General features: G+C 53.1%; 1 protein-coding gene across 2 annotated transcripts; it reads right to left on the bottom strand.

Annotated features, from left to right (window-relative positions):
- On the bottom strand, positions 684-24,892 carry SERINC2 (serine incorporator 2). 2 transcript variants are annotated; one of them, XM_021093393.1, is made up of 11 exons: positions 24,824-24,892; positions 24,229-24,279; positions 13,794-13,955; positions 12,714-12,904; positions 11,643-11,722; positions 11,103-11,240; positions 10,005-10,174; positions 7,999-8,089; positions 7,555-7,696; positions 2,737-2,952; positions 684-1,247 (listed from the first exon to the last, which is right to left on the bottom strand). In XM_021093393.1, exons 1-11 carry the CDS (start codon positions 24,836-24,838, stop codon positions 1,112-1,114), a joined length of 1,392 nt encoding a protein of 463 aa, XP_020949052.1. In that variant the 5' UTR covers positions 24,839-24,892; the 3' UTR covers positions 684-1,111.

Below are 24,892 nucleotides of genomic sequence, written 5' to 3'. Positions count from 1 at the left end.
CCTTCAGAGGTGGGTGGGCCGCATCACCTGCTGGGAGTGGATGGGGCTTTTCCATCTGATGAATGAGGAGCCAGGGGCCCAGAGGGCAAAGACTTGCCCAGAGCCTCACAGGAACCTCACATCTTCTGCAGACGAGCAGATAAGGCCTGCCTGGCCCACCCCAGAGCACATGCTCCTCCCACCATGACCTGAAGTCTAGGGAGTGGTTAGATTCCTCTCTGAGCTCCTCCAGCAGCCAGCCCAGGGCAGGTACGAACCGACCTTGGCAGGAAGAAGAGGAGGGTGGTGACAAGTTCTTCAGCAGGACCCTGGAGGCGGGTTAGAGGTGGCAGGACCTCAGGGTGGGCATGGGTAAGCTGGCCCAAAGACTGCCTCTCAGCCACTCCGCATGACCCCCTCCCCACCCTGACTCTGGCCTCATCATCCCCCTTGTGGACATGGCCCCAGGCCCCCCTTTTCTGACCTCCCAGGTTCCCTTTCTCCAAGCCCCTCCTTCCTCTCTAGGCCCCACTCCCAGGATCTCCATGAACCAGGGGACAGAGCAGGCCTCTCTGTCTGCCTTTTGAGGCCCCTCATGGTCTGACTCCTACAGAGCAGCACCCCGGCCCCAACATTCCGTTCCCAGCCCCCACAACGGTCTCAGCAGGGACAGGGCTCATCCTGAGGGTGGGGAGGCACAGACATGGGAGGCACGCGCACTGGCTTCTTTATTGGCAGAGTCTTAGAGACTCAGTAAGGCACAGAGTCCAGTAGGGGGACGGGGCGCCCTGGGGGACGTGGTCAGGAATACCTGGGCCTAAGTGCTGGGCACCCCATGGAGGCGAGCGCTCCCCTTCTCTGAGCAGCTCTCAGCATTTCTCTCCTTCAGGACCCTCTCCTGGGGAGCCTTAAAACAAGGGGCCCTTTTTTCCCAAGAGGGCAAGTGGGGGCAAGGGGAAATGAGGCAGCTGGGGGAGCGGGGGAGCAGGAGGGACAGGCCTGATGCTCCTCCTCCCCGAAGGCACTAAGAGGGTCCCAGCTCAGGGGCATGTCCCGGAGGTGGGGCAGGGTGAGGGCTCAGCCTGGCTGTCACTGAACCCCGAGGCACCAGGTGGGCTGGCTGCAGGGGGCCTCAGCTGAAGTCGCGGTTGGGCAGGAGGAGGGGGGCTACCAGGGTCCACAGGTAGAGGAGCAGCCCGGCCCAGCTGGCACAGATCTTCACCCACACGGCGGTCCACGTGCTGATCATCTTCCGGGTCTCACCGGGTCTGGAACACACCACCATCCCAGTGAGCCTGGTCCCTGATCCCGTGACCTCAGTCCTGGCCTAGACTTCACCTCTGGCTCCTACCCTGTAACTCTAGCCGGCCCCCATCTCTGATACTTTTGACACTTAGCTTTAAGACCCTACATTTAGCTCTTGACCTTGTACCATAGACCTGACCCTGACCTCAATGTCAACCTTGACCCCAATCCTAGGCTGTCATATTGTGACCTGATTCTGGTCACTTACTTTGCAATCTTAATTCTATGACCTCACTCCGGTTCTCTGACTTTGGCACCCTGAAGCTCCTGACTTCAGTCCTGACCTCTAACCTTGACTCTGACTCTCAATCCCATCCATAACCCTATCCCTGACCTTATAACCACAGTTCTTTCCTTTTCTTTCTTTCTTTTTTTTTTTTTTTTTACTTTTTTTTTTCTCTTTAGGGCAACTCCTATATAGAGGTTCCCAGGCTAGCAGTTGAATCGAAGACATAACTGCCAGCCTATGCCACAGCCACAGCTACACCAGATCCGAGGGACATCTGTGACCTACACCACAGACTGTGGCAACGCTGGATCCTTTAGTCCACTGAGCAAGGCCAGGGATAGTGGTTGGGTTCTTAAACTGCTAAGCCACCATGGAAACTCCTCACACAGTTCTGATATCGCTGATCTCAATTCTGACCCTTGGCCCATAGGCCCCAGTCCTGGCCACTAATCTTGTTACTCTGAACTTAGCTCCCTGGCCTGGCCACTTCAATCCTGGCTTTCTGGCCTCATAACCCCAATTTTAACCAAATGACCAAAGTTGTAATTTTTTTCTTTTTTTTTTTGCTTTTTTTTTGCTTTTTAGGGCCGCACCTGCATATGGAGGTTCCCAGGCTAGGGGTCTAGTAAGAGCTACAGATGCCAATCTACACCACAGCCACCCAGTGCAGGATCCGAGCCACATCTGCAGCCTACCCCACAGCTCATGGCAATGCCAGATCCCTGACCCACTAAGCAAGTCCAGGGATCAAACCCACAACCTCATGGTTCCTAGTTGGATTCGTTTCTGCTGGGCCACAATGGGAACTCCCAAATTTGTGACTTTATATGGCCCCAACTCTTGACTTCATGATTCCTATTCTTGACCCTGTGACTTTGACTCTGACCCTATACCCTAATCCTAACCTTCCAACCATGAATCCCAAATCTGACCCCATAACCCAAATCGCCACCCCTGATCTGTAAATCTGGTCTGCCCTGCACAGACCCACCCTCACCACCTGTGGTCCACACTAGCCAGGCACTTAGCAAAGGTACCAGCTACTGAGCAGACGAGGCACTGGTGGGGAAACTGGGGCACAGATGGGGCGGGCACCATGGTGGGTCCTACGGAGACGCTTCCACACCCAAGCCTTCGGCAGGCAGCAAGAAAACCCCAGAGGGGGCAGAGGAGAGAAGCCATATAGCCCACTCCACACGGGCACTGAGACTCCGTCCTCGTACCTGTACCAATTGGTGAGTGTCATCATGACATGCAGAGAGGCCAGCACCAGGCAGAAGTGGAAGAAGGAGTAGCTGTAGGTGACTCCGTCCTGCTCGTTGTCGAAGGCCCGGCCCTCGCTGACTGTCACCTGCTGCTGCTGCGTGGCCTCCAGCACCGGCGGGCACTCCTCTGTCTGCATCAGGCTGTTCACCTGCCGGTGGTCGGAGGAGCGCAGGCTGTGGGGGAGGTAGGAGGGAGAGCGGTCGTCACTGCCAAGGTGGGCAGGTGGACAGCATCAGAGGCCTCATGCCCACCATGGCATTGGTCATAGTGACTGTGGGCCCCAGGGTCCCCGAGCCTTGGGAGCCGGTGGCCTGGTGGCCCTGGGCCCAGGAGTTAATAAAGTGCTTTGACTCCCAACTCTACCCGCACTCCCTGTGTGACCTTGGGCAAGAAACTTAACCTTTCTGAGCCTTGGATTCCTTGTCTATAAAATCAGGGATAACAGTACCTCCCTTACAGGGTTGCTGGGAGGATTAAACAGAATAAGGATGAGATGCCCCTAGCTCTGTGCCTGGCATAGAGTAGAAACTAAATAAACGGACCCTGGTATTCTGGTTGTTCATTTGCCTTCTCCATGAATATGCACTGAGAACCTAGTACTGCAAAGGACCATAATGAAATGGAGCAGGATTCTGTGGGGCTCCTGGGCACAAAAGCCATTCTGTCCCCCATTTTTGGTTTTTAGGAAGTGGGCCTCATTCAGCCTCCATGACCTTCGCTGAGTTCCAAAGGGTAGGTTCAAACAGTTACAAATCAGGGAAGGGAGAGGATGCAGAGACCAGGGAGGAACAGTCCAGAAACAATAGTGCAGCCTTGGGGCAGGGTCCTGTCCCTCCTCGAGGAATATACATCACAGTATCTCTGAGCTCTTCTGCAGAACTAACATCCCCAAAAATGGACGACGTGAACTACTTGATGAAGCATCCTTCATTCCAGGACCACCAGAACCAGTCCTGGGACCACTAAACATCAGCTTTGAAGAATGAAACCTTGCATCTACCCTAATCCTTACCTGCGGCCCTATTCTCCACTCCCACAACTAAAAAACCAACTCCTGGAGTTCCCATCGTGGTGCAGCAGAAACGAATCTGGCTAGGAACCCTGAGGTTGCAGGTTCTATCCCTGGCCTCACTCAGTGGGTTAAGGATTCAGCGTTGCTGCGAGCTGTGGTATAGGTCACAGATGTGGCTCAGATCTGGCGTTGCTGTGGCTGTGGCATAGGCCGGCAGCTATAGCTCCAACTGGACCGCTAGCCTGGGAACCTCCATATGCCGAAGGTACAGTCCTAAAAAAGACAAAAATACCAAAATAAAGAAATAAATAAAATAAAATAAAAAATAAAAAGCCAACTCCTATTCTCTCCCAAAGGAAGGCACAGTCTTTATGTCATTAGCCTGCTGTGATCTCCCTTGCCTGGCAAAACAATAAAAGCTATTTTCTTCTTTAACCCAAAACTCTGTCTCCACGTCGGCGGACAGAGGCCAGAGTTTCGACAACAATACCAGGTACTACAGGCACTAATAATGTTCATTTGCTCTTAAATTTGTTCTTTTATTTGTTTTAAGGAAGGATTGTTACCCATTGCCTCCCCTTTATGTTCGTAATAAAGAATGATTTTTTTGTCATTGCTTTTCTATAATGAGGTCTTGATGTTTTTAACAGTATTTAAAACACTGTATTTGAGACACATATCATTTTGAAAATCAAACCTATATCTTGAAAAAAAGGGAAGGAGTTCCCGTCGTGGCACAGTGGAAATGAATCCGACTAGGAACCATGAGGTTGTGGGTTCAATCCCTGGCCTTGCTCAGTGGGTTAAGGATCTGTCGTTGCCGTGAGCGGTGGTGTAGGTCGAAGACACGGCTCAGATCCCAAGTTGCTGTGGCTGTGCTGTAGGCCAGCAGCTGTAGTTCCAATTTGACCCCTAGCCTGGAAACCTCCATATGTCGCAGGTGCGGCCCTAAAAAGAAAAAAAAAAAAAAAAAAAAAAAAAAAGCGAAATAAGACCTAGACTCCAGCCCACCCCATCACACTGAGAAAACACCCCCTGCTGAGCCTCAGCGCACCCCAATCACCAAACTCAGTGCTGAGAGTTAGTGCACATGAGCCTCGATCTGGGACATCAAGCTGGAAGCAAGAGCCATCACCAGTGGCCTTGGCTCTTGTGGCTGCTTATGCTTCTTTGCATCCTGTGTTTTGAGAACAGTGCTAAAGGAAGTTCCCGGTGGCACAGTGAGTTAAGGATCCAGAGTCGCCTCAGGTCACAACTATAGAACAGGTTTGATTCCTGGCCCAGGAACTTCCACATGTTGCAGGTGCAGCTAAAACAAACCAAAACAATTGTGCTAAAGAACAGACAGGCCCCGGGTTCTCAGAGTGTGAGTATAAGAAACATCAGAAAGCACAATTTTGTGTCCAGGTGAGGGATGGAGAGGGAGATGGGGAGGGATGGGGGTGGGAGGTGGCGGAGACAGGGCAGTGGGCTCAAGCTCCATAGCCGCTGTGTACTCATGGCCTCGGACAAGTGGCTGCTCCTCATTGAGTCTCAGTCTCCTCAGAGGTGACATGGGCCCTTCCAGGTCAAAGGGTTCCAAAGGACTCAAAGGAGATGACAAAGAAGAGATATAAAGTGCCCCAACTTATAGAAAATATTTTTGTTGCTGTTGTTTTGTCTTGTTTCTCTTTTTAGGCAGCACCTGTAGCATACGCAAGCTCCCAGGCTAGGGGTCGAACTGGAGGAGCTGCAGCTGCCAGCATGCAATACAGCCACAGCAGCACCAGATCCGAGCCACATCTTTGACCTATACCGCAGCTTGTGGCAACGCCAGATCCGTAACCCACTGAGCAAGGCCAGGCATTGAACCCACATCCTCATGGATACTAGTTGGGTTCTTAACCTGCTGAGCCACAACAGAAACGTCAAGAAAATGTTTTGAAAAAGGTCAAAACAAAACAAGCCTCAAAATGTACTAGCTCAGGGGCCTGGAGGCAAGTGTGTGGCCCACAGACAAATAGGCACCACCCAGGACAAATGACCAGGGGAGCAGGGCAGAGGTGCCCTCCAGGGAGTAAAGGGCAAAAACAGAAAGTGGCACCTGAAATATGCTGGGCAATGAGGCAATAAGTGAGTCTGCCAGAGTCAACATAACCATACTCAATGTTATCATCCAGTGACACAAATCAGCCGCCCACAGCCACCCAGCTGTGCAAATGCTCACAGCTCTTTGTAATACCAGCAAACATTTATTTGGCACCTACTACTTGCCAAGTTCCTTTCTAAGTGCCTGATATACATATGTATATATAAGGCACTGTAACCCTTATATATATTGTAACCCTTCAACGATCCAAGGAAGCAGCTAGTATTTTTATTCCCATTACAGATAAGGAAACTGAGGCACAGAAAGGTTGAGTGACTTGCCCAAAATCACACTGCTTGCAAGCAACAGTGCCAGGTTCAAATGCAGGCAGTCTGGCTCCACAGTCCACACTGATAAGCACCTGCTAAGATGCCCCTTTTAAAAAGTCCTCAGAGTTCCCATCATGGTGCAGTGGAAACAAATCCAACTGGGAACCATGAGGTTGCCGGTTCGATCCCTGGCCTCACTCAGTGAGTTAAGGATCTGGTGTTGCCGTGAGCTGTGGTGCAGACTGGCAGCTGTAGCTCTGATTAGACCCCTAGCCTGGGAACCTCCATATGCCAAGGGGGTGGCCCCAAAAATCAAAAAATTAAAATTAAAAAATAAATTAAAAAGTCCTGGAGTTCCCATCGTGGTGCAGTGGTTAACGAATCCGACTAGGAACCATGAGGTTGCGGGTTCGGTCCCTGCCCTTGCACAGTGGGTTAACGATCCGGCGTTGCCGTGAGCTGTGGTGTAGGTTGCAGTCGTGGCTCGGATCCCGCGTTGCTGTGGCTCTGGCGTAGGCCGGTGGCTACAGCTCCGATTCGACCCCTAGCCGGGGAACCTCCATATGCCGCGGGAGCGGCCCAAGAAATAAGCAACAATAACAACAACAACAATAACAAAAAAGACAAAAGACAAAAAAAAAAAAAAAAAGTCCTCATGTGGAGTTCCCATCGTGGCTCAGTGGAAACGAATCTGACTAGCATCCATGGGGATGCAGGTTCGATCCCTGGCCTTGCTCAGTGGGTTAAGGATCTGGCATTGCCATGAGCTGTGGTATAGGTCGCAGACGTGGCTCGGATCTGACGTTGCTGTGGCTGTGGCATAGGCCAGCAGCAGCTGTAGCTCCAATTTGACCCCTAGCCTGGGAAGCTACATATGCCTCGAGTGACGCCCTAAAAAGACCAAAAAAAAAAAAAAAAAAAGTCCTCGTGATCTTAAGAATAAGTTGCTTGTTCTCAGGGGAGAGTGTGGGGTCACAAGCCACAATAAAGAGCATTAGAGGTTATCATCCTTTAACTGAAGAGGAAAGTGAAGCTCCAGAATGTGAAGCCACTCACCTCCAAGACCACATGGCAGATGAGTGACAGAAGCCTGTACCCACTGGCCCTAGTCCAGGCTCCTGCCCTGGCCCCACAGCTGCCTGCACCCAACTGAGCTGGCCGTGTGGCAGCGGGTGTGCAGGAAAGGGCCCTGGCCAGAAGGCAAGTGCAGCCCCGCCTGCACTGCCACCAGCACAATGCAGGGGCTGGATGCACTGCCCGCTGAGGGCGCCTTCCAGCTGGGAGTCCCAGCTCCCACATTCTCCCCTCACTTCTGGCTCAGGGCTCCCAATCATGATTCCTTCTGAGGAGCCAGCCCCCGCCCTACCTGATGAAGAGGGTGCACAGGATGAAGACAACGAGGCCCACGATGCTCGGTGCGTCCCACCACTGGGTCTCATAGCCCTCGTGGCCTGCCAGGGCTGTCCAGTTGCCAAAGTGGGTCAGCAGGTGGGGGTTGCATTTCTGGTCTGTGGATGGGTGCAGGGTCATCCTCAGCCCACACAGGCCAGGTCTGAGTAGCCCAGAAGCCTTGAGGATGGGCTCAGATAGACAGACAATGGACAGACAGACACACAACACACCATCCAAGTCCCAGGGATGGTACTTACTCCAGGAACAGCAGGCGTCCTCCCACCTCCCTGAAGATGAGGTCTCACAATGAGTTGGGGCTGGGATAACCCAGTCACCTTTGAGGGTCTCCAGCTCCCCAGAGGGCCAGTGCTGGCCCAGGAACAAATCCAGGCCTCCTGGAACTCAGGCCTATACTCACCAGGGACATTGGATAAGGCCAGCCAGGTGACAAACATGGTGTAGAGTGTGATGACTGAGGCCTGCAGCAGACCGGAGTTGGGCTGGGCATCCTGGCAAGAGGTGTCCATCAGTGTGACCCCTGCCCAACCCAGGCACACCAGACCCCACCCAGCCCACTCTCACCCAGCCAAGGGACCTCAGAAACCCCCACCACCCTGGGGCCATCCCAGCTCACACCCTTTAGGAAGACACACCACTCAGGCCACCCATTGCCCACCTCACCCACCCAAAAGTGGAGCCATAATTCTTTCACTTTTTTTTTTTTTTTTTTTTGCTTTTTAGGGCCGCACCTACGGCACATGGAGGTTCCCAGGCGAGGGGTCCAATCAGAGCTACAGCTACCCACCTATACCACAGCCACAGCCATGCCAGATCCAAGCCACATCTGCGACCTACACCACAGCTCACGGCAACACTGGATCCTTAACCCACTGAGCGAGGCCAGGGATCGAACCCACATCCTCATGGGTCCTAGCTGGGTTCTTTAGCTGCTGAGCCATGATGGGAACTTCCATAATTCTTTCTCTTAACAGATTTCCCCACTTGTGCCTCTGCTGAGAACCCTTCAAGGGTGTGTCTCTCACACTCTGAGTTAAAGCCCTCCTTCATTTACCCCCTATTCAACTTCACCACCCCCTGCCCCCAACCCCTGGCGGCTGCCTGCCTCCTCCCTGCTGACTACCCCCCAGCCAGAGTGGCACCTACCAAATCCTCTCCGACCTCAGGGCCGTTGCCCTCTCCCAACATGTTCCTCCCCCATGTCTCTGCACCAGCAGCCTCTCTTTAGCATTCGGGCCTCGCCTCAAAAAGGACCACCTAAAAGGGCCCCCAAACCTTGACTGCAGCAGCCCCTGGCCCTGCCAGCCCACCTCCCTTTTAGGCCACGCCCTCTTTTACTTTCCACATAGCGCTTACTATAAAAATTACCTCACCTGGCCTCCTCTCCTATTGGTTTTTCTTTCCCACCCCTCCCCACACACACATTTGAAAATGTGAATCGGAACCCTGTGATTAAGAGCACAGGCTCTGGAGCCAGGTTCAAATCCCAGCTCCACCCCTTACTAGCTGTGCGACCTTAGGCAAGTGTCTTTACTCCTTTAAGCCTCTGCTTCCTCATCGGTAAAGTGGTGGTGATGACGGCACCAGGATAAATGACATGATAGATGCCATGAACTGTCAGCTATTGTTGTTCTTCTTCCTCTTTCTAACAGCTGTAACCCCAACAGCTAGAAGAGTGCCTGGTATACACGGGGTGCTCAAGAGGTATCTGCCGAATGAATACGGATTGCTGTGTGACCTGGGACAGGAGCATCACCCTCTCTGGGCTTCAATTTTTTCACTGGGAAATGGAGGCTCTGGCCAAAAAGGAGAACTCTGCTTCTGCTAAAGCCTCTCAAAGACTAGCTACCTCTGTAACCCCTGGTGGGCCGATATCCTAAACCGTGAAATACCACTGGACTCAGGAAGCTTTCTTAGCCCCCACCTATTATCCCAGATGGTCTGAGATTGGAAACTGGAATTGCACCTTCTAACATCACTTCTTGAGAGGACTAGGAATCATCACTCAGGGACCCTTCCTAATGTTCACCTGATTTGCATAAAAACAATCATGACAACAAAATAATGATAACAATAACCAATGTCTAATGGATATTCACATGTCAGGCACTGTTCTAAGTGTTCACGAACATGGTCTCAATCTTGAAAATAACTCCAAATAGTGTTATTATCCCCATTGGACATTAGAAGAGAGAGGCACAGAGAGGTTAAGGCACTTTCCCAAAGACACGCAGCATGTAAACATGTGAGCCAAGACTCTAATCCAGGGAGGCTGACTTAGGAGCCCACACTCTTGGCTCAAGCCCCTGTGACTGACAGCCCCAGCCCCAGGACTCCAAGGTTCCTACAAGAAGTCGCACACACTGAAGGGCCTGGTTTCAGGCAGGCAGGGACAGGCAGGCTCACCTGGATCTTGGGCAGAACGGCGACTATGGAGACACAGACACAGAGAGTGAGGTTGAGGCCAATGAAGACCTTGCTCTCATAGCAGGCGTCGGGCTGGGTGTAGTAGACAAACAGCAGCGCCACGGCCGTAATGGACAACGCATAGAAGAGGAGGGTGAAGAAGAAGAGGCCTGGGCAGGAGGGGCAGCGGCAGATGGGTCAGGAGGCGGAGGGACCCCCAGTCCTCTAGGGGGCTTGTCTGGCAGTCCTCCTGTCTCAGGCCCCAGCTTCCTCTTTCCAGGAGCATCTCCTAAACGTCCATCTCCAAGCCTTTGCAAGCTCCTGCCCCACCCTGAACTAAAATGATTCACTTGCTGCAGCTAAGGTCACCCTAAAAACAGGGACAAGGAATACAGAAGTCTTTCGGAAAGTGAACTAGATGCACGGCGATCAGGGAGTTGAAAACCAAACCAGCCCTCAAGTGAGCCTTTCTTTTGATCTGTTCAGAAGAACTGAAAGAATTGAACAGGGAGGTGTTCTGCCACAGGGGTTTCTCTTTTCTTTTTTCTTTTTGTCTTTTTACGGCGGCGCCTATGGCATATGCAGGTTCCAAGGCTAGGAGTCGAATTGGAGCTATAGCTGCCGGCTACACCACAGCCACAGCAACGCCAGATCTGAGCCTTGTCTGCGACCTACACCTCAGCTCACGGCAACGCCAGATCCTTAACTCACTGAGCGAGACCAGGGATCAAACCCGCATCCTCATGGATATTAGATTTGTTTCCACTGAGCCACAACGGGAACTCCCTGCCACAGTGGTTCCAATGACCAGGTATCAGTGGAAGTCTGGTCTGGCTGTGCGCGGCCTGTCCTGCAGGGACTGCTCCACCAGAGCACTCCAAGGCCTTTCCAGTGCAGCTCTCCTCCTACCCTCCTCAATCCCGCCAATCAGCTGCCCCCGTGCCCACACACCCTTCCCTGCAGCTGCCTTAGTCTGCGAAGCTCCTGCCCTAAGGCGGGAGGCAGCTTGAGATGCACTCCAGGTCTTCATTCAGCTCCAGGGACCCCAACTTCTCAGGTAGCCCAGCCCCCACATGAGGAAACCAGGGCGGCACTGACCTGCGTACCAGGCTCGGGAGTCACACTCCTCAGCCTTGCCCAGCCACCGCTGGTTCCAGGAGTGCGCAAAGTCGATGAGCAGCACCAGCTGGATGAGGAAGAAGACAAAGGAGCCCGCGACGCCAAAGTAGAACCAGACTAGGTGGGGAGAGGGGAGGGAGGCGAGGGGGTCTGGCTGTGGGGCAGCAGCCTGGGGCAGGCACCTGCCCTGGTCTCCCTCACACTTATTTTATACATTCAACAATCATTGGTGCCACGCCCTGCCCTGGGGACACTAAGAAGCAGCAAAGACTCCCCCCACCTTCAGGGAGCCCCTAGCCATGCACAGATGGGTCAGGTCTAAGAGGGTTCCCCCACCTCAAGTTGCCCAAAGGCCATATGGCCAAACATCAGTGTACTGTACCCTGGGGAGGGACCAAGAATCCAGTCAGCAGCCTGGGGTTTGCACGCAAAGCACATCCCCTGCCACTGCTCCTCCCTCTGGAAACGCCACCTCCTCCCTCCTGGAAGCTCCCATCCCTCCCCTCCAAGGCCACCTACTGTTTGAGAAGGAGCCATCAGGGATGTAGAAGGCACCCACGGTGATGCCCACGAAAATCAGGAACTTAAAGAACCAAAACCTATGGGGGGAAGGGCGAGGTAGAATAGACAAGAGAGCTGAGTAGGGGGCAGGGGCTCAGGCCTGAACCCCAGACCCCCATCCCCAAAGAGCAGGTACCAGGAGAGGGAAGAAGAACTTTCTGAAAGTCTGAAGGGCACAGAAAGTCTGTACTGGCCCTAGAAAAAGCCCCAAGGGGCAGAAGGAAGGTCCAATTAAGGGTGAGGATGGGAGTTCCCGGCGTGGCTCAGCGGTTAACGAATCCAACTAGGAACCATGAGGTTGTGGGTTCAATCCCTAGCCTCGCTCAATGGATTAAGGATCTGGCATTGCCCTAAACTGTGGTGTAGGTCACAGATGTGGCTCGGATCCCACGTTGCTGTGGCTGTGGTGTAGGCCAGCAGCTACAGCTCAGATTAGACCCCTAGCCTGGGAATCTCCATATGACAAGGGTACAGCCCTAGAAAAGACAAAAAAGGGGGGGTGAGAATGGTCACCTGGGTTCGAACCCCAACTGTGTTACTAAATTGCTGTGTGACCTTAAGCATGCTATTACCTTTTTTTTTTTGTCATCTTTTTAGGGCCACACCCACGGCATATGGAAGTTCCCAGGCTAGGGGTCTAATCAGGGCTGCAGCTGTCAGCCTACATCACAGCCACAGCAATGCCAGATCCAAGTCGCGTCTGAGACCTACACCACAGCTCATGACAATGCTGGATCCTTAACCCACTGAGCGGGACCAGGGATCAAACCCACATCCTCATGGATACGAGTCAGGTTCACCACCACTGAGCCACAATGGGAACTAAAAGGCTATTATTGCCTTTTCTGAGCTTCGTTTCCTCATCTAAGAAATAGGAACCACTAAATGAGCTGATTTCCATGTTGTGCCCCCCTAGCTTCAGCAGCAACTAGGTCTGAGGGTAGGGTCTGGAGATGGCTGGAGACAGGCAGAAGAGGGGGGAAAGCCGCCGTAGGAGGGCCCCGGGGTGCAGGGCGGGCCCCTCCTCACCCGTTCTGGATGGCGGCCCTGGGGTCTCGGCTGCTGCGCACGCAGATCATGAGCAGGGTGAAAAGGAAGAAGAAGGCTGCCATAGCGAAGCACATGCGGTAGACGGCGCGGTGGCCGAGCAGGGAGCCGCAGTCGATGTGGCCCTGCAGGATAACGGTGGACCCGGTCCCCTCCTCACACACCCAGGGCAGCTGTGGAGACAGACAGAGCAGCTGGAAGGTCGTGCCCCACCAAGAACTGGGTGACTCTGCCCAGGGTGCCAGGCAGGAGGCTCTCCCAGGAGGGCTGGACAGGAGGCAGCCCAAGCCACTCACCTCCATCCACCGCCCACCTCCATTCCCACCCAGCTTTGCGGCTGAAGTCAGGTGAGGGAGCCCCCAGGGACAGACTCCAGTTAGATCTTGTTATTATCTGTTAATACCCCTGCTATCGTCCCCACAGCCCCAGGAACACAGGGCACATGGTCCAAGGCGGGATTTCCCAATGTGCTGCTGTCCACACCCGCTACAGCAGCATCCCCTGAGCTTCCGCAGGCCTAGAGAGCTGGAGTCTCCAAGGTGCAGTCTGAGATCTGCATTTCTAGGGAATCCATGCCTCTACACACACTAGTGTGTCAGAGCCTCTGGCCTAACTGTCCCACTGGCTATGAAACACTGAGATAAAAGGAGGACTCAGGATCCTCAAACTGGGCTTATGCATTAAAGCAGGCAAAGCATGTGTACAGGTATAACTGAATCACTTTGCTGCACAGCAGAACTTATCATAACATTGTAAATCAACTATACTTAATAAAACTTTTTAAAAAGTGAAAAAGAAATAAAGCAGGGAAAGCTTGCCCTGGACCAGTGTCTGGGGGGGACAACAATGAGTCGTGAGATTTCCCAAGGGGATGACCATGGCTTATGAGAAAGAAGAATCCCCACGTGCGACTCAAACCCACCCCCACATGAAGAAATAACCCTCCCATCGCCAAGCCTGGATCACAGGTGTACTGGACACTCCCGCCCACCTCTGGATCAGCTGGGGCCCCAAGCCTGGCAGTGGAGCCTCCCCTAGAGGCCAGGTCCCACAGCGGCTCACCTTGTAGAGCTGACTCTCCACGCCAGGACTCAGCATAATGATGGACACCAGCACCCCCAGGAAGAGGAAGGCCGTGAAGATGAGGCGGCTCAATGTGGAGTTGTGGCTGCAGGGGCAGCAGCTGCACAGGATGCAGGGGGCAGAGCCGCAGAGGCAGGATGCCTGGGGGAGGGCAGGGGACAGCGCCTCATTCTCTGCCTCCTCTCCCCTTCCCTGCCCAGGCATGCAGCACTCACCAACTGTCCATGCAAGACCTCCAAACCTACGCTGAGCCCGCCTGTGCCCCATCAAAAAGGGGAATACCTTTTCCCCTGACGTCACCCCATTTAACTTTCAAGCTCAAGGGGGAGATCTAGGCTGGGAGAGGCTGGAAGAGGTGGGGTCCCACGAGGACACATAGCCAGTAAGCAACAGTACCAGATTCAAACCTGGATCTATTTCAGCACTCGCTTCAGAGAGAAAGAGAGAGCTGGGGTCCCACTGTTTCTTATTTAGGAGGAAGCAGAGTGGGAGAAAAAAAAAAAACCCAGGAGTTCCTGTTGTGGCTCAGCGGAAACAAATCTGACTAGCATCCATGAGGACACAGGTTTGATCCCTGGCCTTGCTTAGTGGGTTAAGGATCCGGTGTGGCCATAAGCTGTAGTGTAGGTCAAAGACACGGCTCGGATCTGGTGTTGCTGTGGCTCTGGTGTAGGCCAGCAGTTATAGCTCCCATTCGACCCCTAGCCTGGGAAACTCCACATGCTGCAGGTGTGGCCCCAAAAAGAAAAAAAAAAAAATCCAGGAGGCCAGCTCTGTCACTGATTAGCTATGTGACGTTGTACTCAACATCCCTGAACCTCAGTTTCTTCTTCCGTAAAATGAGAATCATAACAGTACCTACTTCTCACATGACCATTCTAAGGATGACATAGGGATTTTTTTTTTTTCTTTTTAATGCCACACCTGAGGCATATGGAACTTCCCAGGACAGGGGTTGAATCGGAGCTGCAGCTGCCGACCTACACCACAGCCACAGCAACTCAAGATCTGAGCCGCACCTGAATTCTACACCACAGCTCACAGCAACATGGGATCTTTAACCCACTGAGCGAGTCCAGGGATTGAACCATATCCTTACGGATACTAGTCGGGTTCTTAACCCTCTGAGCCACAACAGGAACTCCAAAATAGGGATTTTAAATTAGAACTCCCTCAGGCTTTTTTCCCCCTTCCCAGCTTTATTTTTCTCCAAAGGATTTCCTACCATCTGATTGGCTTCCTAGTTTGCTTCTTTTTGCCTCCCTCCCACCGAGAGCAATGCAAGCCACACCAGGGCAAGGGTTTTTGTCTGTCTCGTTCACCATGGCGTCCCCAGAAATGGGAACCATGCCTGGCACATCATCAGGAGCTCAGTGACTATCTGTTGAACAAATGTAATGTGTCTGGCAATGAACCAGGCATATGTTGAGACCTCGAGAAACAGCAAGCGCTGATAAACCAACATCTGCCAACTGAGCGGAATGAAGAATGTGAGAGGCTCTGATATCCTGCTTGGGCTGCACCAGTTTGGGAAGGCAGCGTCCCAGCCCTTTCCCTCTCGGGCTCCTCTGCCCTCTGTCAGCCCCTTCCCTCCCTGGGGCTGGCTGAAATCACTCGGGAGCTGGTGATGCCACACTGTTCACAGCTCTAGCCTCACTCCTTGGGGACCAGTTCTACAGCCCTGCCTTGGAGGAAATAGGGCCACACCCAGATTTATCTCATAAACTGTTTCTCTTCCCCCAGATTGCCCAACTCTCTTTTCCTTTTTCTTTTTCCTTTTTTCCTTTTCTTTTTTTGGGCGCCCCACGGCATATGGAGTTCCAGGGCTAGGGATCAAATCCAAGCTGCAACTGCAGTTGCTATCAACTCCAGATCCTTTAACCCACTGTGCCAGGCCAGGGCTCACACCTGCAGCCTGACACTGCAGAGACACCACTGATCCCATGGTGCCACAGTGGATACTCAGGTATTTAAGAGTCTAGAGGGCAAGAAAGACACAGGCCCCACCCTCCTGGAGCATCCAAGAGCAGGAAAAATACTCCACAAATCATTACACCCATCATGGCAAGTTCGAAGAAGGAAACACGTGCTGCCACAAGAGTGACTGGCAGGGGCCTCGTTTAGATTGGGGGTGGCAGGTCACTTCCCTGAAGAAGTGACATTTAAGCTGAGAGCTGAACAATGAAGATTCACTCTCCTGGCCAAAAGGAAGGAAGAGTGTTCCAGAGAGAGGGAACAGAGCCTATGGTGGCTCTGGGGCTGGCAGGAGCTGGGCACGGGAGGAACGGAAAAAAGGCCCTGTGGCCAAAGCTTCAAGAGCAAGTGAGTGGTAAGGTCGGCCAAGTGCAGGACCCAGGTATTCGTCCTATGAGCACTGGGCATCCACTGCCACTGGGCATCACTTCCCAAAGCCAGGAGGGACAGGAAAAGCCTTAGCTGAGTGATCAGCTTTGTGGAGAGCAGGCTGAAAAGGGCTCCCTGCTCCTCTGAGACCCCAGCCCCTGCTCTCTGGACTTGGCACAAGTCCATTCTGCTTGAGGTGCAGCTGCCTTCCCGTCTCCCTGTCACCTCTCCCCCAGACAGGAAATGCCACTGGAAATGCGCTTTCCTACCCATCTCTCCCACCCACAAAGCCAAGGACAACACAGATGCTAAATGAATGCAGAAGGACATTTTTCTTCATGACCCATATCATAACGGTTCACCCATGCAGAAACTTCTGGTTATATCTTGCAGCCCCACCCCAAGCCCTGAGCCCTATCCATAGCCACCTTCGGGGGATGGTGGTGAAAAGATAAGGAAATGACAGAAAAAGTATTTTATAACCCAAAAAGTCATTCCGAGATCAGAGAGGTTAAGAAACTTGCCAGAAGTCACAGAGCAAGTGGACACCATTGCTGAGATTCAAGTAACAATAGCGAGAGCCTCCCTTTATGATGAGTTACTCTGTCCCAGGCACTTTGGTAGGCACTTTGTCTAGATTTAAGCCTCACTGACACTGTGAAGTGTGTTGTAACCTCCCATTTACGAATAGGGAAACAGACTCAGAGGAGTGACATGACCAGGGTCACCAAGCAAACTAGATGAGTAGCTGGGATTCGAGGTCACATCTGTCTGCACCAGGGCCTGCTAAATCATGAATGGCAGTCTCATTTAATTTCAAAACACCCCAGTGATGAAAGCAATCCTGTCAATGCCCAAGAAAACCAAGAGAGACCAACAGGCAGGGATCCCAGAAACCAAGTGCCCAAGGAACCAAGTCAGGGCCTGGCTCTGGCTTGTTACTATTTCAATTGGAGACATTTGACACCCAAGAAAAGCTGTGACACCGCAGTCTGGGAGCTGGCCTTTCAATTCACTCTGGTTCTTGGAGATTGAAATCCAGGTGTTCCTGATACTTGAAACCTCAGGATTTCCAAGGATCTGGCCGGTAGCCAGAGAGACCAGGTCAGGGGGAGAAAAATGCACACAGCCAGACAGCTGCTTCTGGAGCATCCTTGGAACTGTTCTACATTCTGACTCCCACTCCACCTCTGGGGATCACTCCCAAAAGAACCTCTTCCTACAGAAGTACGGTCCATGGGAGTAAAGGCAGACATGTGCACACACACGTACACGTGCAAGTCCACTGTGGCGTTGCTCACACCCGGAAAATAATAGGGGAAAGCTGAAAATATATGCCCATCAATACAACATGGTACTCCCCTAAGAGGGAATCTCTCTGCTGGATGGAATGGATGTGTTGGTAACCCTTAAATGAGTATTTGTAACTAAACATGGTTACATATAAATTATATATTATAAAGTTGACTTTATTATTTAAAAATAAAGATTTTAAATTAAGAAAAAAAATACTAAAATGGGCACAAAGTTTTAGGTTGTATGAGCTTATTAGAATATCAAGAAACTGCAAATGACCTTAATGTCCCAAACCAGGGGACAGTGGTGGCCTAGTGACTCCAAGGAATGTTACAGAGGCAGGAAAGATGAAAGCCACTAGACTGACAGCAATACAGGTTCTGCTTGTTATGCAACAGGAAAAGCCAAGGCAGACTACGAAATTGTTCCTGCACTCAGATTACGGGCCCTGCCCCCCTCCCCAAAAGCACTCAGGGGAAAGGCAGCCATGGAAAAGCACCAAAACACTAACACTAAGAGCCTGGCTGATACAGATTCTTAGCACCAGCCAGGCTCTCAGAATAGAGAACATGAGGAGTTCCTGCTGTGGCTCTATGGGTTAAGAACTCAACTAGTATCCATGAAGATGCAGGTTCAATCCCTGGCCCCGCTCAGTGGATTAAGGATCAGGCGTTGCCATGAGCTGTGGCATAGTGGGCAGATGCGGTTTGGATCTGATGTTGCTTTGGCTGTGATATAGGCCAGCAGCCGCAGCTCCGATGCAAACCTTAGCCTGGGAACCTCTATATGCCTTGGGCACAGCCCTTAAAAATAAATAAATAAATAAATAAATAAATGGAGAACTCGCAACTTAAGAAACCCTGAGTCTTAGCGTCTTTGAGCTGCAAGGGTCTGTGGCACCCCAGAACTGGCGGAGCCACCCTAGGCAAAACACAGGAGCGAAGAGGTCACCCAAAACTACTCAGAGCACACAGCGCAAAGAGGCAAGGGGCCTTTCTTGACCCTGCCACCAGCTTGCAGCATGACCTCAGACAAGGCTCTTTTCTCCCCCATGGCTTCTGGGCAGGGCTGTGCAGTGGCCTGGAGCCCATCAGAGAGTCCTGGGTTTCATCTGCTTCCCCACTTCCTTGAATGTGGTCTCCAAGAGTCTATCACTCACAGGTGCTGATGGAGCCACCACTGCGCGCCAGCATCATGCTAACAACCTTCCCCAGCTGAGGGCTCTGGCCACGGTTCTCTCCACTACATAGACAAGGAGAGAGGCGCTCGGTCACCCATCTGGAGGAGGCCAAGCCAAGACCCAGACCAGTCAGTGTGACCCAAAGGCCTTTCACATACCCTCTCCTCTAGAAGGCTCTCCCTAAGTATTTCCTGAAGGTCCAAATCACCATGGGTGGGCTTGGCTGGAGACTCCCATCCCTTGTGGGCCCACCTCATCCCCTCCCAGCCAGGACTCATCTTCCGCCTGGTATAAATGCTGACCAAGAGAGCCACGATGTGCAGCTGCAAATGCATCATGGCGGAAAGGCTACAAAAGTCTTCCCCACTGACCCAGGTATTCCAAAATGTTCCCCCTGGAATTCCCGTTGTGGCTCAGTGGCAACAAACCTAACTAGTACCCATGAGGTTGCAGGTTCGATCCCTGGCCTCACTCAGTGGGTTAAGGATCCAGAGTTGCCATGAGCTTCGGTGTAGATCACAGACATGGCTTGGATCCCCATTGCTGTGGCTGTGGCATTGGCTGGCAGCTACAGCTCTGAGTCAACCCCTAGCCTGGGAACTTCCTTATGCTGCTGGTGTGGCCCTAAAAAACAAACAAAAAAAATTTCCCCCTGAAGATGCCTGGCAACCTCCCCCCCCCATTAGAACTTCACTCCTGTGTGGCAAATGTCCATTGAAAGGGGCTGTTATTATTAACTGCACCACTTAATACTGTGTGGCTGTGGGTAAATCACCTTCCCTCTCTGATCCAGCTTCCTCAGCTGAGAAATGGGGATAATATTAACTTCCTCATCAGGGTGGTTGTGAGGATTAAATGAAGATATGTAGATATAGATATACAGCGCTCACTACACTGCTGGGTCTGGGTTACTACTGGACAGTTCTGGGCCTATAGTAAGGACGCTGTAAAATTGGATAGCTGTGTCATTCACGGGACGGTAATGGGATGGTAATGGGTAAAGGGCTGAGCAGGCGTCTGGCCTGCAGTAAGTACTCAGTAAATGTCAGAGGTCAGAACCCCAAGGGGAGGCCACTGATAGGAAGAGCAGGTCCCTTGCAGATGTATTAGATACTCACTAAGCGAATCTCCCAATGCCGCTCTGGGCCAACCCTGTCCCTCAGCACCCAGGATGGGACGGGAGGGAAGATACAGTCAGAAGCCTGGACTGAGAATCAGATTTTTTTTTTTTTTTTTTTTGGTCTTTTTGCTATTTCTTTGGGCCGCTCCCGCGGCATATGGAGGTTCCCAGGCTAGGGGTCGAATCTGAGCTGTAGCCACTGGCCTACACCAGAGCCACAGCAACATGGGATCCGAGCCTCGTCTGCAACCTACACCACAGCTCACGGCAACGCAGGATCCTTAACCCACTGAGCAAGGGCAGGGACCGAACCCGCGACCTCATGGTTCCTAGTCGGATTCGTTAACCACTGCGCCACGACAGGAACTCCAGAATCAGATTTTAATCACGACTGGGCAGTTCCTCCTCCTTTCACTGTGCAACCTTAGGCAAGTCAGCTAACCTCTCTGGGCTGCGGCTTCCTCTCATTTGTAAACTAGGTATAGGAGCAGGCCTGCCAGGTGCCTTCTGATTCAGCATTGCAGGAGTCTGACTCAGAGAGCAGCACTTGGCTCCAGAAGAAATTCTCCACCCACCTTTCTAAAATGATAACAACAATACCTCTTATTTGGAGCAATCACTACATGTCAGAAACAGGGCAGGGCACTTTTAAATTTTCCCAGCAGCATTATAAGGGCGGCAGACCAGGAGGCAGAGGCACAGGGAAATGGCAAGTCTCCAGGCAAACCTCCCCCACTGCCCTCAAGGCCAGCCCTGTGGACAGAATTCTAGTCCACACTGAGGAAACTCTCCTTCCCCAACTGGGAAGCAAACCCTTTCCAGCCAGAGCCCCAGTCCAAAACTTGGTTTCATTGGGCAGGGAGGGATCTCAAGGACCAGCTCTTGATTCCTCCTTCTGTGGGTGCACACACACACACACACACACACACACACACTTCACAGAAGGGAAAATGCATGCCCAGAGAGGACAAGAGTCCAGGGACCCACTCTGTAGCCTCTCTGTTTAGATTTCATTCTCAGAAAATGGCTGTAAATCTCTAGATGCCCCAGCTCTCCGCCCCTACACCCCCATCCTCACACACACACAAATCAGGAACAAAGAAAAAGAAGTCTGATTTTCAGCAGCCAGCAGACGGCCCCCCTTTCTCTGGGCTCCGCTTTATGTGGGGCAGAGCGGGAGGGGGTTGCCTGAAAGAACCTTAGATCTACTGAGGGGAAGAGGAAAAGGAGAGGAGGCTGGGAAAGGCGAAAGGAGAAGGGGCCTCCCAGCCGGGGTCTGGCTGATGCTCCTCCCCTCTGCTGGCAGCAGCCCCAAAACGGAGGCTGACTGTTTCTCAGGTCCCCAAGTCCAGGCGACCAGGTACTCCCTCCCCCTGCACACCCCAACCTCCCTCAGTTCCCAGGTTTTCCCACCCAGAGTTGGGCCAGTGGCAACCAGTGCCCACCTCACTCAACACTGGCTTAGAAAGGGGAGGAGGGGGCTTCCTTCCCACCCCCCACCCCCCACCCACTTCAGCTCTGGGGCCCACAGGGGAAGGGTCTGGGGCTCATTAGGGAAGTGCCCAGGAGTTAGCCTGAGCCAAAATGAACCAGACACAGACAAAACACAGAGACATGGATACACTGGACCGGCTAACAGACCCTGGGGGACAGACACCAAACTGCAGAAACAGACAATGACACACGAAGAAGCTTAGATGGACAAAGACAGGCGGACAAACGAAGGGACCCACAGACATCAGACACATACAAATGACAGAAGTAGAACGGCAGGTACAGACAGACAGAGTGACTGACACTGCCAGAGAAAGAGAAAGGCGCACAGGATAGAGACAGGGGCCGGGCAGGCCACACAAAGAGTCAGAGCGCCCGGGAGGGGAACGAGAGGCGCCCCGCCAGGACGACAGCAAGTTGAGCTGGGGACGCAGCACCCACCCCGACCGGGGCTCTGGGCCTCCGTCTCCCCAGTTCCCGGGAGGGGCGCCGGCCCCGGACACTCCCCTCCCCGCCCGGGCGCGCCCCTCCCCCTCCCCCGCGGTAACCTGAGCCCCAGACACCAGCCGTCCCCCGGCGCCCGCGGGCCTGGGATGGGGGTGGGGAGACTCGTTGAGCTGGGGGACCGGAGGCACGAGGAGGCGGGGTGCGGGCCCAGAAAGACAAGTTTGGAGGAAGGAAAAAGAAGAAACTATTTGGAGGAAGAAGACGGGGTAAAAGTGCGAGGCCGAAGAAGGGGCAGGCGGTCCGGGCGGGCGCTGGGGTCAGGACTCACGCAGCTGAGAAGGGAGCAGGCCCCCAGGCAGGCCCCCATGTCGGCGGCGGCTCAGGGCGCTGGGCGCGGACCGAGGGGCGCGGGATCCTGTCAGGCTCGGGGCGCCCCGGGCTGGCCCCGCCCTTGGCCCCGCCCCGGCCCGGCCCCGCCCCACCTGCCGAATCCGCTCGCGACTTTCCGGCGGCGTTCGGGGCCTCCCGGGACTCACCTGGGGCAGGTGCGCTGGGCGGGACCGTAGGGAAAGTGGGGGGACCGGGGATCCCAGCGGCCGCGCAACCAGATCCGACTCTGGCCCGGGCTCATGTCCGGATCCAAAGTGATGGTTTGGAAATAGTGAGACCTGGGGTCGGGTCCCAGCGAGGCCGCGACGCGACCTCACAATTCCCCCACTTCACCGCAGGGGGCAGAAGCCAAGTGACGGTCACCCCTGACACCTCAGCCCGTGGCCTAGAGCCTCTCTGCCCAATGCCTAAGTGTTGAATGATGAGTTGTTGCACGAAGAAATGGGCAAGTCATTTCACCTCTCTGAGCTTCAGTAAAGCGAAGATACCTACCTCAAAGGGAGGCTGTTACCACACATAGTAGATGCTTGCTCTGTGCGCTCCCTGTCCTAAAACCTGGCCTCCCACTCTTCCATCTGTCCTCCCCTCCATCCCCCTGTTCTTCAAGCTCTACTGACTCCTGTCTCAGACCACATGCTCCCTGGAGCCACTCCCACTGGGCGGCTCATCACTCCTCAGGGGTGCCCAAACCTGGCCCCCAGCTCAGGAGGTCAAGAGCGGTGAGTGGGTTACATGCCTGCTGGATGGTCCCACAGGAGCAGGTGAGAGAGTCCCAGAAGCAGGGCTCTGTAATTACTCTCAGTTCACCTTCCAATCCTCTCCTCACTCAACCATAGATGGGATAATGTTAGGGAAGAAAATCTGAGTGCCTCAACGCTGGCCCCAGGGCCAAAGATCCAGCCTGACTACTTCCTTGGTGAATCATGGGGTGCGAGGCTTGGCCATTAATTGCGCCAGGACTGTTCTGCAAACATACCCTGCAGTTTCTCTCCTCCACACTTTTGTCCACAGGTTACCCTCCCCCTAGAAAGTTCTTCTCTTTATCCCCCTCTCTATGCATCAAAGCCTTGCTCACATCCCATATTTTCTCAGTGAAGAGAACCACACACACCCCAAACCACCACCCGGCCCCATTAGGAATAAATAACCTCCTCCTTTGCTGTGTTTCTACAACACGGGACTCCTTTACGGCCTCACGAATAACTAAAGTTACCACGCAGCTCAAGGTCATACTAAACTCTTTCACCTAAATGGTCCCGTTCAGGGCCTACAGTAACCCTGAGAAGTAGATTAACTCCCACTCCATCCCAATCTACAGATGAGGAAACAGGTTCAAAGAATGCCTAAATGTTTACTCCAAGCCCACTTTCCTCATTCCACTGTCCACTGTGATGGACAGTCTGATTCAGAAAAAGCTCTTCCACTGTCACCTTCTACCCAGCCATCCTCTATGCCTGGAATGACACCACCCAGCAGTCTGAAGCAGGTCTTCTCGTAGCTGTCCTTCCCAGGGTCACCTCTTTTTTTTTTTTTTTTTTTTTTTTTTTTTGGCTACTCCCTCGGCATGTGGCACTTCTGGGGCCAGGGATTGAGCCTGCACTGTAGCAGTGACCTGAGCCACTGCAGTGACAACACCAGATCCTTAAACCACTAAGCCACCAGGGAACTCCAGAGTCAGCTCCTCTTGCCACTTCTGCCCCAACGGCCAAATTTTCCACCATTCAATCCCTCCTTTTCCATGACCTGGTCCAATAGAAAAATGCCCAAGACCTCAGTGAGCAACACCTGAGACTCTTGTTCTGTCACCCCTCTCACATCCTCTGCCGCCCTGGGGATCACATCTCCCTGCATCTCCACCCCTTCCCTGAAATGGGTGTGGAAAGCCTGCTTAACCTCAGAGAGCAGTTGTGAGCATCCAGAAAGCATTGGAAGAAACAGGCAGTTATCTGAAAGGAAGGAGGGATTAAAAGGACTGCAAGTGTAGAGGGACATCCTTGGCTGAGTTTTTAGATTGAAATTTCCCAGAACAGGGTGGTGTGCTGCCTTATCCTGGCCTCACTCCACCCAAGATGGAAGCAAGCTGGGCTCTCACATCCCGCCATCACCCTGCACAGAGGGGCAGACCCATCCTGCAGACAACTCACTCTGTAACCTTGTCCCGGTGCCTCCTCTTCTTTCAGCCTCATGCTTCTCATCTGTAAAATGGAGATAATTGTGTTTGCTCCAACTGTCTCAGGGGACTATCCAGGAGATGAAATGAGGAGTGGATAAAGTGGCTTCATTTCTTGGTATCTTGACCAGCCCACTGGCCTCTTTCCCAGTCTTGACTCTCTTGCTGGAGGCCAGAATCACGCTGACACCTCCAAAGGCAAGATCACAGTCAGTAGCTGTGTGATCTTGGCAAATCCTTTCAGAGCCTGCCTCACTGGAGGGTTGGGATTCAGAATCACCACCCCGTTCCTCCAACCACATAATGCCATATAAACTATGTCCATTGAGAGAAACCTGCAGAGGGGTCATTTGTCCATCTGCCTGTGCCCATCACCCAGCCCAGACAGATGCTCAACTCTCCAGATGCCAGAGGAAGAAGGGTCTGGCTTCTTGGGCCACTCACCCTAAGCATTCTCTAATCTGATCTCATTGGGCCTCAATTTCCAAATCTGCAATACGGGCCAATCCCCTTCTCAAGCCCCCTGTGCCCCCCAGAATCCCCCAACCATTCTTGCCCATCCTTCTCACCATCCTCCCGTCCATGGGGCCTCAGATGCACTCTGGCTTTCAGCCTCCTGTCCCCTGGGACTTGCTCTC

Source organism: Sus scrofa, chromosome 6, assembly GCF_000003025.6.
Source record: "Sus scrofa isolate TJ Tabasco breed Duroc chromosome 6, Sscrofa11.1, whole genome shotgun sequence".
Lineage (NCBI taxonomy): Eukaryota > Metazoa > Chordata > Mammalia > Artiodactyla > Suidae > Sus > Sus scrofa.
Note: the sequence above shows the minus strand (reverse complement) of the source record. Positions and strands in the feature narration are given on the sequence as shown.

What these genes read in the sequence shown, in the direction of transcription:
- SERINC2 (XM_021093393.1), bottom strand. An exon ending in CCGTTCTGCCCAAGATCCAG is followed by an intron (nt 8,090 to 10,004) that starts GTGAGCCTGCCT and finishes ACCTCTTGCCAG; the next exon opens with GATGCCCAGCCCAACTCCGG. An exon ending in CTGTGCACCCTCTTCATCAG is followed by an intron (nt 2,953 to 7,554) that starts GTAGGGCGGGGG and finishes CCTCCCCCACAG; the next exon opens with CCTGCGCTCCTCCGACCACC.